The 10,993-nt window shown below is 46.4% G+C and overlaps 1 protein-coding gene across 1 annotated transcript; it reads right to left on the bottom strand.

Annotated features, from left to right (window-relative positions):
• Positions 1–391: 391 nt before the first annotated feature.
• Positions 392–4,372, bottom strand: LOC104366909. Its single transcript, XM_042807861.1, has 4 exons — positions 4,071–4,372; positions 3,396–3,451; positions 1,179–1,260; positions 392–760 (listed from the first exon to the last, which is right to left on the bottom strand). The coding sequence occupies exons 1-4, from the start codon at positions 4,321–4,323 to the stop codon at positions 600–602; spliced, it is 552 nt and encodes a 183-aa protein (XP_042663795.1). The 5' UTR covers positions 4,324–4,372; the 3' UTR covers positions 392–599.
• Positions 4,373–10,993: the final 6,621 nt, after the last annotated feature.

Raw genomic sequence — 10,993 nt, 5'->3', positions numbered from 1 at the left:
TACAGGAGCAGGTTTTAGTGACAAGATTAAGTCTGTACCTCTTGCCGCTGTGTTTTTTCTAGCAAGAAGCAGATGCAGTTGTACATATGTCCCTCACCTTGCTGTATTTCTGAGTTGCACCGGGTAAGAGAAGATTTACATGAATGTCATATCAAGAGAAACCAATTGAGTGGTTGCAAGAATGGGTATCTAGCTCTTAGAAAACTTAAATTCAGGTTTTAAATGTAATTTCTCATATTGCCACTGAATTCTATGATTCTAATTTGGGTCCTGCTGCAAAAGCAAAAGTTAGAGCTTCTGAACATTCACAGTCCTTGTGCTGTTTGGTGACTAGCACACCCTAGGCACGTGGTGTCTTAACATTTATAATTTCCATTACTCACCGTTTCGTGTTTCGACTGGCCACTGATTCTTTAGACGAAGACCTGAGTGAAAAAGAACGAATGTCTAACTTTACAACTGATATAAACTGTGTGCTGCAATATACAGGAGATTTTTCTCAAAGGGATTTCAAGCGCTCTTAAAACTTTGTGATGCTTACGGTGTTTCTGGTTATGAGGTTTAACTTATCCCTAATCGTAGCAAGCTCACTGCAGATTTTACCTGGACTGATTCATTTCCCCTTCTGGACATCTCAGAAGAGGAGGAGGAAGCTTTGGCAGACTCAGGCTATTCATGGTCTCTGCAGTACTTTCCTTAAAATTCAGCATGCCTTTGTCATGCAGTTCTGAAGAAATCAGACTGGACACGAAGTCTTTCTCTGAAATGTGAAGGTAGCAGAAATTTTATTAAAGTTCCCACTTGCTGATCTGGATGTTTAGGGTTGCATTCGGGAGTTCTCTTACCTCATTTTCATATGGCTTAAGGACACAAGAGATATGTTTTGTTTGCTTTCTGCCTTCTCCCAGTCCACAGCAGCCCAGAGCCCCACTGGAAGAACACCTTTTTCCACCCTGCACCAAACCTGCGTGCGCTGAGGCCTGAGTGACTTCATTTCTGTGCATTGTTACCTTTTTGCTCAGCACAGCCACAGCTGGGCCAAGCACGCTTCACTGGATCCCGTTCCTTCTACCTCAGCCACCTCGCTCAGTTCAGGTTTATGAGAATTTCAGGGTTTTATGCAAATGTACAAGAGCGTGTGGTTTTTAGAAAGGGATGCAGATCTGTATGTTTGTTACCTTTTTTACTTGCCCTTGCGAACCATCTTTGGATCTCAATAAGTGAATCTGTCTGCAAAATTTTGCTGAGTTTTTCCAGCACCTGGAAGATGTACAGGATAGTTACCGTGAAGGAAGAGCAGCGGACTGGCAACAGTTTTTGCATGTGCTTTAGTTTAGCCCTAGCTGTGTGTGCGCGCCGTTTGACAGCTGTGCAAATTGCCTAGCCTAAGATGCCCCATCAGTTCTGCCAGGGTGTGAGCTAAGGACGCCAGCCTACAAAAGGTGACGTTGAGTGCGTGACATGTACGCAGCACTTCAGGGACACAGGAAGGAAATCCTAAGCAGTAGTTCCTACATATAAAGTCCCTTGCGTGTGATGTTTAATATTTGCAGGCTGGTTTTAGAGAACAAGTTTCAGCCCGTGAGCCAGCTGCATTGCTCCTCCAGTGACCGCAAATAGCAACTTCCAGTTAGGTGAAAGCAACTCAAGAGGAAATGCTAAATGCAAAAGTCAGTAGACTCCACACTGGGGTAGTGGAGGGAGGGAAATCTGACCAACAAAGTCTCACACCATCCTTAAAAGAAAAAAAGATGTGTAACATCATAGGAAGCCATATACTGTATCACTCATGTCTTACTTTTATTTCCTGATCCAGGTAGCTCAGGTCAGAACGCACATTCTCCTGGGTGCGAGGACGGTAGTGCGAGTTGTCAGATGGAGAGAAAGGCTGGGTAGGAGGCGCGACGTGGATTCCCTGTCTATTTGCAGGTTGTGCAAAGCCTTGGTATTGTTTTTTCAAAAGCTTTTCCAAAATAGAAAACAGTGTGTAAAGGAATGGCTTGACTCCATTTAAGCAGGAATTAAAGGCAGTGTGAAGTATATGACTAACAGTAGTCCCCAGCAAGGGTGTGCAGCAGAAAACGTGTCTAAAACTGTTACTCAATTGAGTATGACCACCTATAGGTTAATGGTAGAGGTTAATTGCTACAGCTTCTAATATACAGTCACTGAGAATAGTAGATATCCATGGCGTAATGTGAAACATCAGATGAGAATGCAAGTGATGCCAGGTAACTACTAATGAAAATCAGATGAGGTAGGGATTAAATCTGGATCTCTGTGGTCTGTTTGCTTTTCCACCATGGATTTGTAATGTGCTGCTGAGCCACTACTCTTCACTTCTCTCTGTGTAGTCTTCACCAGTCTATTAAAGGCACATGAATCAAAATGTGGTTGGCAGAAGGTTCTGTTTGTAAGTGCAAAGGAAAAACAAAAGGCAGCTAACAGCTATTAAGACCAAGTAGTTTGCTTATTGTAGCTATATGACAGTATCTGTCTGCTACATAGCTATCTTGCAGCCAAACCACTGTAAATACAGTTTGAAGAACTATGTTCTGTATGTATAAGTGAACAGTAAAAATAAAGCATGGGGTCTTTACTCTACACAGCTCAGGAATGAAGGAACAACATTTAGACAGACTCCCACCCCCCAGTTAAAATAGAAAAGTTAGGAAAAAAGTGAGTCCTTATTTTTAGCATCTTTACTGCAAAACAGCTTCGTAGTGCCCCCTGCTCTCTGGTACCAATCCAGCAACACTTGCATTCCCTTTTTTCAAGACTCTGCAATCCTCCTTGTGATACTCTTTGTGATGGAATACTAACAGCCCTCAGCTCCTGTACAGTCTCAGTAGAGCAGATGAGTAACTAGATAGCCTGCAGCTTGAGACTAAAGAGTTATTGTGGAAAGAATCTTTTACTGGAGTTTATGAACACAACTGCAAAGTTGAATCTAAACCCCAGTGTGCTGCTTCTACAAAACAGTGTCAACAAAAGTAAAACTCTTAACAATAAGTAATCTAAAGAATCTTTGTGTTGTGAGAGGAGGAGGCTTTTTCTTGTACTTGTTTGTTGTGTTGTGTGACATTTTTTCCCCAGCAGTTTGAAACAAAGTGAATTTTATTCCCATATTCATTAGGTTTGACCATTTTTCTTGCTAGCAAAGCACAGTGACATTACAGTGCTGAAAGTGATACAGTTATAGCGTAGTTATCACTCTGCTTGACACCATCTCCCTTCCAGGCTCTCATGTTCTACACATGGGATCCTCACATCCCTCTTTTTGGTTCTGCACTGTCCTCCTTAGCAGTCTGAGACTGTCAATTCAGGCTGCAGTGTTGAGAAGTGAGAGAAAGTACATCAAAAAAAAAAAAGAGCTGTGTCTTTTTTTCCCTTACTTTTTCAGATGAAGTAGGTCTATTTTTAATCCTTTCAGGAACATCTGCATGTCCACCTGGAAATCAACAGGCAGAGTGTTTTTTCAAGTTGAAAAATGAAGGCTGTAAAATACACTATTGGGGCAGGGGGCATTTTTAATTACAAAAATGCACAAGCCATATTTTAGCTATAGAATCACAGAATCATAGAATGGTTTGGGTTGGAAGGCACCTTAAAGATCATTTAGTTCCAACCCCCCTGCCATGGGCAGGGACACCTTCCACTAGACCAGGTTGCTCAAGGCTGGGGTATATTTCTCATATGTTTGCTTTTACTACCTCACATAGGACATTATTGTAATTATTTACAGAGATGCTTAAGAAATCTGAAGAAAATCCTGGAAAGTATATTTCATAGATGCTGTGTAAATACTACTGCAGAATAATTGCTGGTAATTATGAAATTATTAGATCTCTAGTGAGCATATAATCTGTAAAAGCTATGAAGATGTAAGAGTAATTAGCGAGGAGATGTGGTGAATAACACATAGAAGGGAAGAAATACTTGCCTTTCAAATGTATGTTCATTGCCCAGTGTTCCCTTTACTTGGACCTGAGCTGTGATGACACAGTGCCCTGGCTGAGAGCCCGTTGCACTTCTGCTGTGTAATACAGCAGTTTGGTGCCTCTACTCACGTGTCATGAACTGTGAAATGCCTAGCTCCCTTCGCATGAAACCCTCAAGCTTTGGAAGGTAGGAGTTGGTAGATGCGTTGCTTGAGGCGTTCCCAGTTAGTACGTGTTCTTGGTCAGCTTCTTGCTCGGGGGTGACTGTGTTGCCAGCAGATGGGTGTTCTCTTGAAAAGCTGTTTCTTACAACACAGATCAGAGCATTGTCTAATCCTGTGCAAAAAACCCCAAAGGATACAGTCATTACTACAATAAGCATGCGCAGTTAATTTAGCAAGTCATCTCCAAGGAAAATCTGTGCTGGAAGAATGGAAAACAGAGGTATCAAACCTCTAATCTGTATGTAATAAATAATACAGGGCTTCCAGAGTGCTCTGTAAACACTGAATAAACTTGACATACTTGGATGTGTGGCAGAGGGCCGTAGGTAGTCTGCTACAGAGGACAGTGTGATCAATCACTGCCTGAACAGTGATGACGTTCCAAATAAAATCTGGAGAGTGGCCGGGTAGGGTGGAGCACACTCATTTAGCAGTGCCAATCGGGAGGTAAGTATCATTCCTCCACCTCTCTTAAAAAAGTTGTGGTTTTCAATGAGAGTTGCAGCGTTTAATGAAGAGCTTGAATTCTCCTTTGTTAGTCAGGGTAGAAGGAATTTTATAAACAACCACCATTTTTATCATTAATGTAAGTCAAACTGGATTTAACATGGCAAAGAAGCAGTGCTGTTAAGCAGTTGATGAGGATTTTCAGACCCCTGATTCTATTTAGTATCTGACATAAGACAGATGTGAAGCAGAAGTTAATTACATCTAAACATTACTCTGCTGAGAGTACAAAGTTATCCGCCAAATTAATCTGACTAAGCTATATAAGACTTTGGTCTTTTCTGGCTGCTTGTCTGTTTTACCAGGTTCTAGAAAGAAACATATACCATATACACACAAATTTTTTATGTGTTCTATATTTTTACTTTAGGTAGATTTTATATATATATATATATATATATATACACACATGCACACACAGAATTGTGTATGTTATACACTGGGTAGTCAATCTAAAAGGAGGAGTCTTGCTTTGTTCCTTCAGAAGTATCCCTTCTGAGCTGCAGGAAATTCAGTTTTATTCAGAACCAATTTGGTCCTGCATCACCCTTCATCCCTTATTACAGAAGTTATATCACAGACTCATCAACCGCCAATACCAATACTGATGCAATATCTACTTATTCTAACCATTCCCAAGGAGCTCAGCAGAGATTTTTTTTTTTTCCCTTCATGACTCTTTTGTGCCTTCTGCGGTGTAAATCTGGCTGTGTATCAGCAATTTGCTTTCGGCCACTACCAGAGAGATGTCTTTGTGCAAACATTCAGGGTCAGCTTCTGAAATAAAAGCTCATCCCTAGAAATACTATTTCTTCTGCTGATGCAGATGGCACGCTGGTTTTGACTATATTCCTTTCAGGTGTAGGCGGAGTAATCACAGCTAGGTCTAGCACACAGCAGAGCAACACGGTGTTTTTAGAGCACCAGGTTACTCTTATTATATGCTGCGATGTGTAATATGTTTCTTCTGGAAAAGTACAATAATTATTTAGGTGAGAGGGAAATAGAGAAAAAAATTGTGACAACCTGTCTCTGGCACTTACAGTACACTTGTGAGCAGAGAAGGAAAGAGGAATAAATTATTTTAGCTTAAAAGAAATCCTAGGCAGTTGTCTTGGTAAAATAGTTCTAGTTGTATCTTGTAAAGAATTTAGTTCTGTGAACCTTTATGTTACTAACCTGAGATTATTCATTGCTGAGGACAGGTAAAGATGCTTAGTGGCTTGAAATAAAAGTAACGGCTTTTTTTGATTAAATGCTTCCCTTAGACAGAAACGAGAAGTGGGAGCAGTGGGTACTTTTGGAACAAAATCACATGGCACTTGCATTTCTCTCCGTGTGCCAGGGCAGTTGTCCAGGCTACCTGTGTGGCCCCTCCGCAACTCTCACCTGGTATGTGACAGACCATCCTAGGGTGAGGAATGTTCCTGGAGAAGTAGTACTTTCCCTCAGAGCAGCTAGACTGAGAGTAACGTTGGTTGCGCTTCTGCATGTTGTGGTTGAACTGAGGGTCATACACTGGCGTGAAATTGGTACTTGTTGTGTAACCTTTCTTATTCTCTTGCAAAGTATCTTTCTGCAGAGCAGGTTGGCTCTTCTGCTGATCGCCTGAGGCCAGATGCTGGAGGTGAAGTAGAGAACATGAATTCACATAGACTGAAAGGCAGCAGAAACTTCAATTACTGGGTTTTTTTTGTTATTTTTACCTCTTCCATATACAATTTGGGAAGCAAGCTACCTACTGCTCCATTCCCAAGTAGTTACCTCGGGCAGCCAACGCTGCTTGTGGGCACTTTTCATCTGCTTTTCTTTCCTTGCGGTTTCTGCTCCAGACCTCAGCTGCTCCTTGCCATACGCATCTGAGACACCTTTTTGTGGTAACAGACTATATTGAAGCAAGGGGAGTGGAGTGCTTTCTGACTTGTGACGAGAAGTGCAGGGACAAGTTATGATAGCAAAGGAGATGTCCAGGCCTTTTTGGTTACTATCTTTACTAAGGGTTGTGTATGCAGAGAGGCAACCCCATGTCTCCTAATACTTGGTATCTGTCCTAGATTTGGGGTTTGGAGGTTGAATAATAGACTGGTAGCTGTTACTACCATTACCTAGGGTTTTTTTCTTTTCCTGTAGTAGCAGTCACTAATGTTCATCATGTTCTTTGCCGCTGGCACTTGCTTACGATACTCAGTACCTATAAAGTCTGAGATTGGGAACATCCTAGGAGTGGGGGTTTACTGAAGGCACCTTGCAAATATCACACAGAGGGGTTAGCGATCTATTTCATGGCGATCAGCTCCGGTGCACACACGTGCCACAGCGGGGTGAGGGATCACAGCGTACAGAGGGGCTTCTCCCGAGCTGGGGAAACCCCAGGGGAGAGCAGAGACCTGCCAGGAGCCGGCAGCTCTCGCAAGAGAGAATGGCTGGCGAGGCAGGGGCAGGGCCCGGAGTAGCCGCATCCACACCCCTGCTCCGGGCAGCCCCGGGGAGGGCGCCGCTGCGAAGGAGGGACGTTCCACTGGCCGAGTGGAGGGACTTGAAGTCCCCGTCGGGCAGGAGCGGGGCACCGTTCCGTGACCGCCTGCGCGGGCCGAGGGCACCCGTGCGGCCCGAGCCTCCGGGCGGGACGGCGGCACTGGTCCGAGAGCAAAGGCCGCAGCTCCGGCTGGGGGGTCCGCACCACCCGCCCCAGCGGCGGCCGGCGCCTCCGCCCAGCCGGGGCTGCGGGGGGAGAGGCTGCAGTGCGGGGCGCAGGCTGCGGGAAGCGCCCAGGCGTCTCTCCTGGGGCAGGGACGGGCGGCAGAGCTGCCTGCGTGTTCGGGGTTGAGTGAGTGGTGGAGTTTTTTGGTGGCAGGGGAGGGGGCTACAGGGGCGGCCCCCTGTGAGAAGCTTCTCGAAGCTCCCCCAGCTCCAAGTCAACTCCACTTCTGTTTGGGAAATTGAGCCAATCAGCTGCGCCTCTGCGATAACGTATTTAAGAAGGGACATGGTGACAAGGAGTTGGACTTGTGAGGAGGAGTTGCTGCAGCTGTGTGAACACCAAGGTCAGTGGGGGAACGGAGGAAGAAAGGAGGGGGGAGGTGTGCCGGAGCAGAGACCCCCCTGTATCCTGTGGTGAGACGGCAGGGCGGCCCCCCCCGCCACCCATGAAGATCTACGGTGGAGCAGACATTGATTTATGGCCTGTTGCTCCTGCTCAGATGATCAAGGTTCTGTGCCTGAAGAAGGCCGGGGTCTCGTGGGAAAAGGCAGCCCCGCTGCTGTAATTCAGCGCTGGGAGGATTGCAGCATGCGGGGGAGTCCCACACCGGAGCAGCTCGGGAAGGGCTGCAGCCGTGGGAGGGAATCCAGTCAGAGGAAGTTAGTGACCCATGATGGAGCAGTGTGGGGAACGCTGCGGCCCGTGGGAGGAATTCAAGTCGGAGAAAGTTTGTGGAGGACTGTGTCCTGTGAGAGGGGGACCACGATGGAGCAGGAGGAACAAGTTTCGGACACTCCCCTCACCGAAGATGAAGGAAGTGGCAGCACTGACTGCACCCCCCATTCCCTGCCCCTGCGCCACTGGGGGAGGAGGTAGAGATATCGGGAGCAGAGCTGAGCCCGGGAAGAAGGGAGGGGTGGGGGGAAGGTGTTCTCAAGATGTGGCAATGCTTCTCACTGTCCTACTCTGTTATGTGTTGTTAGTGTCTGTAATAAGTGTATGTTCTTTTTTTTTCTTCCCCTAACGAGTCTGCCTTTTGCTCGTGATCATAAAGGGGAATTTTTCCCCATCCAAGTCCTATCTCGAACCCCAAGCCTGGCTCTCTGTCCCTTCTCATTGCCGGAGGGGAAGGGAGAGAGAGGTGCTGCATTGTGGTTGGCTGCCAACCAGGCCCAAACCACGACACTGCGGCAGGTGGGCCCGGGGGGAGACCCTCCTGCAGCAGTTGGCTGGGCTGCAGGAGGCCGGGGGAAGGCCGCGTGGCGTCGGGGAGGCTGAGGAGGGACAGAGAGCTGGTTCCAAGCGCAGTCTGTGGCAGCCCCACGGCCAAACAGCCAAAAAGTGCCCCCCTGGCACACACGGAAGGGAGGGGCGGCAAGAATGCAGAAGAACGGAAGCTTGCAACGGCAAGGGCCTGCCGGAGGAAGGGACTTCCCCCGAAGCCTGAGGTGCCCCTGCAGAACCGCTCCACTGCTCCGCGGGCTGAAGAGGAAGGACCCGTCACGGCAGGAGAGACGCTGGAGCTGAGGCAGGCGGCCCGGTCTGCTCCCCCCGAACAACCGGCGCGAGTAGGAAAAGGCGATGGGTGACAGCGGTGGGCAGCTCTCTTCTGAGAGGTGCGGAGGCACCATCTGCCAACCCGACGCGCTCCCCAGAGAGGCGTGCTGCTGACCGGGGGCTTGTGCCAGAGGCGGCACCGAGAGACCGCGCGGCCTCGTACGGTCCACTGACTGTCATCTGCTGTTCTTGTTCCACGTGGGCACCAGTGACACGGCCAGGAGCAGTCTGGGGAGCATCAAGAGGGATTACAGAGCCCTGGGAGCGGCGGTAAGGGACTCTGGAGCACAGGCAGTTTTCTCATCAACCCTCCCGGTCAAAGGGAAGGGGTTTGAGAGGACCAGTCAAATCTGGCAAATCAACAACTGGTTACGGGACTGGTGCCACAGCCGGGGGTTCGGCTGCTTAGACCACAGGACTGGGTTGTTCAGCCTGGAGAAGAGGAGGCTCCAGGGAGACCTTACAGCGGCCTTACAGTGCTTAAAGGGGGCCGACTGGAAAGCTGGGGAGGAACATTTTACAAGGGCATGTAGTGAAAGGAGAAGGAGTAATGGCTTTAAACTGAAAGAGGGTAGGTTTGGATTGGACACAAGGAGGAATGTTTTTATGATGAAAATGGTGAGGCCCTGGCCCAGGGTGCCCAGAGCAGCTGTGGCTGCCCCCTCCCTGGAAGGGTTCAAGGCCAGGTTGGACGGGGCTGGGAGCACCCTGGGCTGGGGGAAGGGGGCCCTGCCCACGGCAGGGGGGTTGGAACTAGATGGTCCTCAAGGTTCCTTCCAACCCAAACCGTTCTATGATTTGTTCTGTGATTCAAACAAGAAATTCACCTGTAAGAGCTGCTGGCTTTAAGAGCTTGGATGGGCTAAGAACAGAATAAGTATTTTCTGGTTATCTGTTGGGGTCAGAAAGCCGCATATTTCAAGGACTGTGTAGAGAGAAGAGGGTTGGGAAAGGACAGGACATCTTTGTAAGACATGATTTTTATCCCATAACTATATCTGACCAGGGGAAAAACTCGAGTGAACTGACAGATTTTGCAATGTGCACAGAAGATCAGCAGACGTGAGGCGGCTTGCCCATCTGAAAACAAAAAGTATAAATTCCAGAGTTGAAGGTCTTGCATTCGATCATCCTACGCCCTGACAAACCAGCCAAGGCAAGGTCAGTCTGCGTGCTGTGAATCATCACATTTCAGCACACAAGGAAGCACGGTGGAAGCTACAGTTAATAAAAGTGGTTTGTAGCTTATGGCAAGCTCATCCTTTTTCTTCAAATTTAAAATACTCGTATCTCCTGACAGCAAAAGTGAAAACGCCCATCTTCTGATTTTGGTTGTAGTGGATTGATTGAATAATCAACGTTATAAAAATGGCTGTTTTGTTTAACACCCTGATTGCATTTGTGTTTCTCAGGCAACTTTTATAACTTTGATTTAAAAAAAAAAAAATTAACTGGGAGACCAGCTTTTCCAAAACCCTATAATTTTTTAAAATGTGTAGTACTTGCCATAAAATGTTCTCTCCATATGCTTAAAATTATACGCTTACTTGAAATAGTGTATAAAGTATCTTGTAGGAGCAGAAAAAACTTTCTTTTTTTCTGGGGCTTCTGATTTGCTACGTAATCCTACTCCTGTTTTTATGTTGGCTACCTATAAAGGACTGGCTATATCTAACTGAAGTTTTGAAAAATGAAGTCCGTGTCAGAGGGTTCTCTCCTTTACTAAATTGTTCAGTGGATTTTTTTGGTAATCTAAACTGTCTTGTGAAACATACTTTTAGAAGAATCTCACTAGTTATTTAGCAACCTCAGAGTTGCAGGCACAACGTTTTGGGGATTTTAGGGGTGTTACTATACCAAAATAGCAACTTAGGACATTGTTAGTATTTGAATTAGTAAAACTAAGTGCAGTGATACCATTAACAATTGGATGTTTGACAGAACGATGTTACCAGCCAGCACCGTCATTTTTATACTGTGGATAAAATCACACCCAAAAGGTGTGATTATCATTGCAGTATTCAAAACCACTTAAAGACTTCCCGTTTCCTTACGAAGGATGC

Source organism: Tyto alba, unplaced genomic scaffold (genome assembly GCF_018691265.1).
Source record: "Tyto alba isolate M040663 unplaced genomic scaffold, T.alba_DEE_v4.0 Super-Scaffold_6, whole genome shotgun sequence".
Lineage (NCBI taxonomy): Eukaryota > Metazoa > Chordata > Aves > Strigiformes > Tytonidae > Tyto > Tyto alba.
This window is presented reverse-complemented; position numbering and strand designations above follow the sequence as displayed.

Excerpts from the sequence above, each read along its gene's own strand:
- LOC104366909 (XM_042807861.1), bottom strand. The coding sequence starts at position 4,323 with ATGCTTATTGTAGTAATGACTGTATCCTTTGGGGTTTTTTGCACAGGA. Across the intron at positions 3,452-4,070 it reads CATTTCACAGTTCATGACAC|GTGGACATGCAGATGTTCCT; the intron begins GTGAGTAGAGGC and ends GTTGATTTCCAG. Across the intron at positions 761-1,178 it reads CGCAAGGGCAAGTAAAAAAG|AGAAAGACTTCGTGTCCAGT; the intron begins GTAACAAACATA and ends TTCACATTTCAG.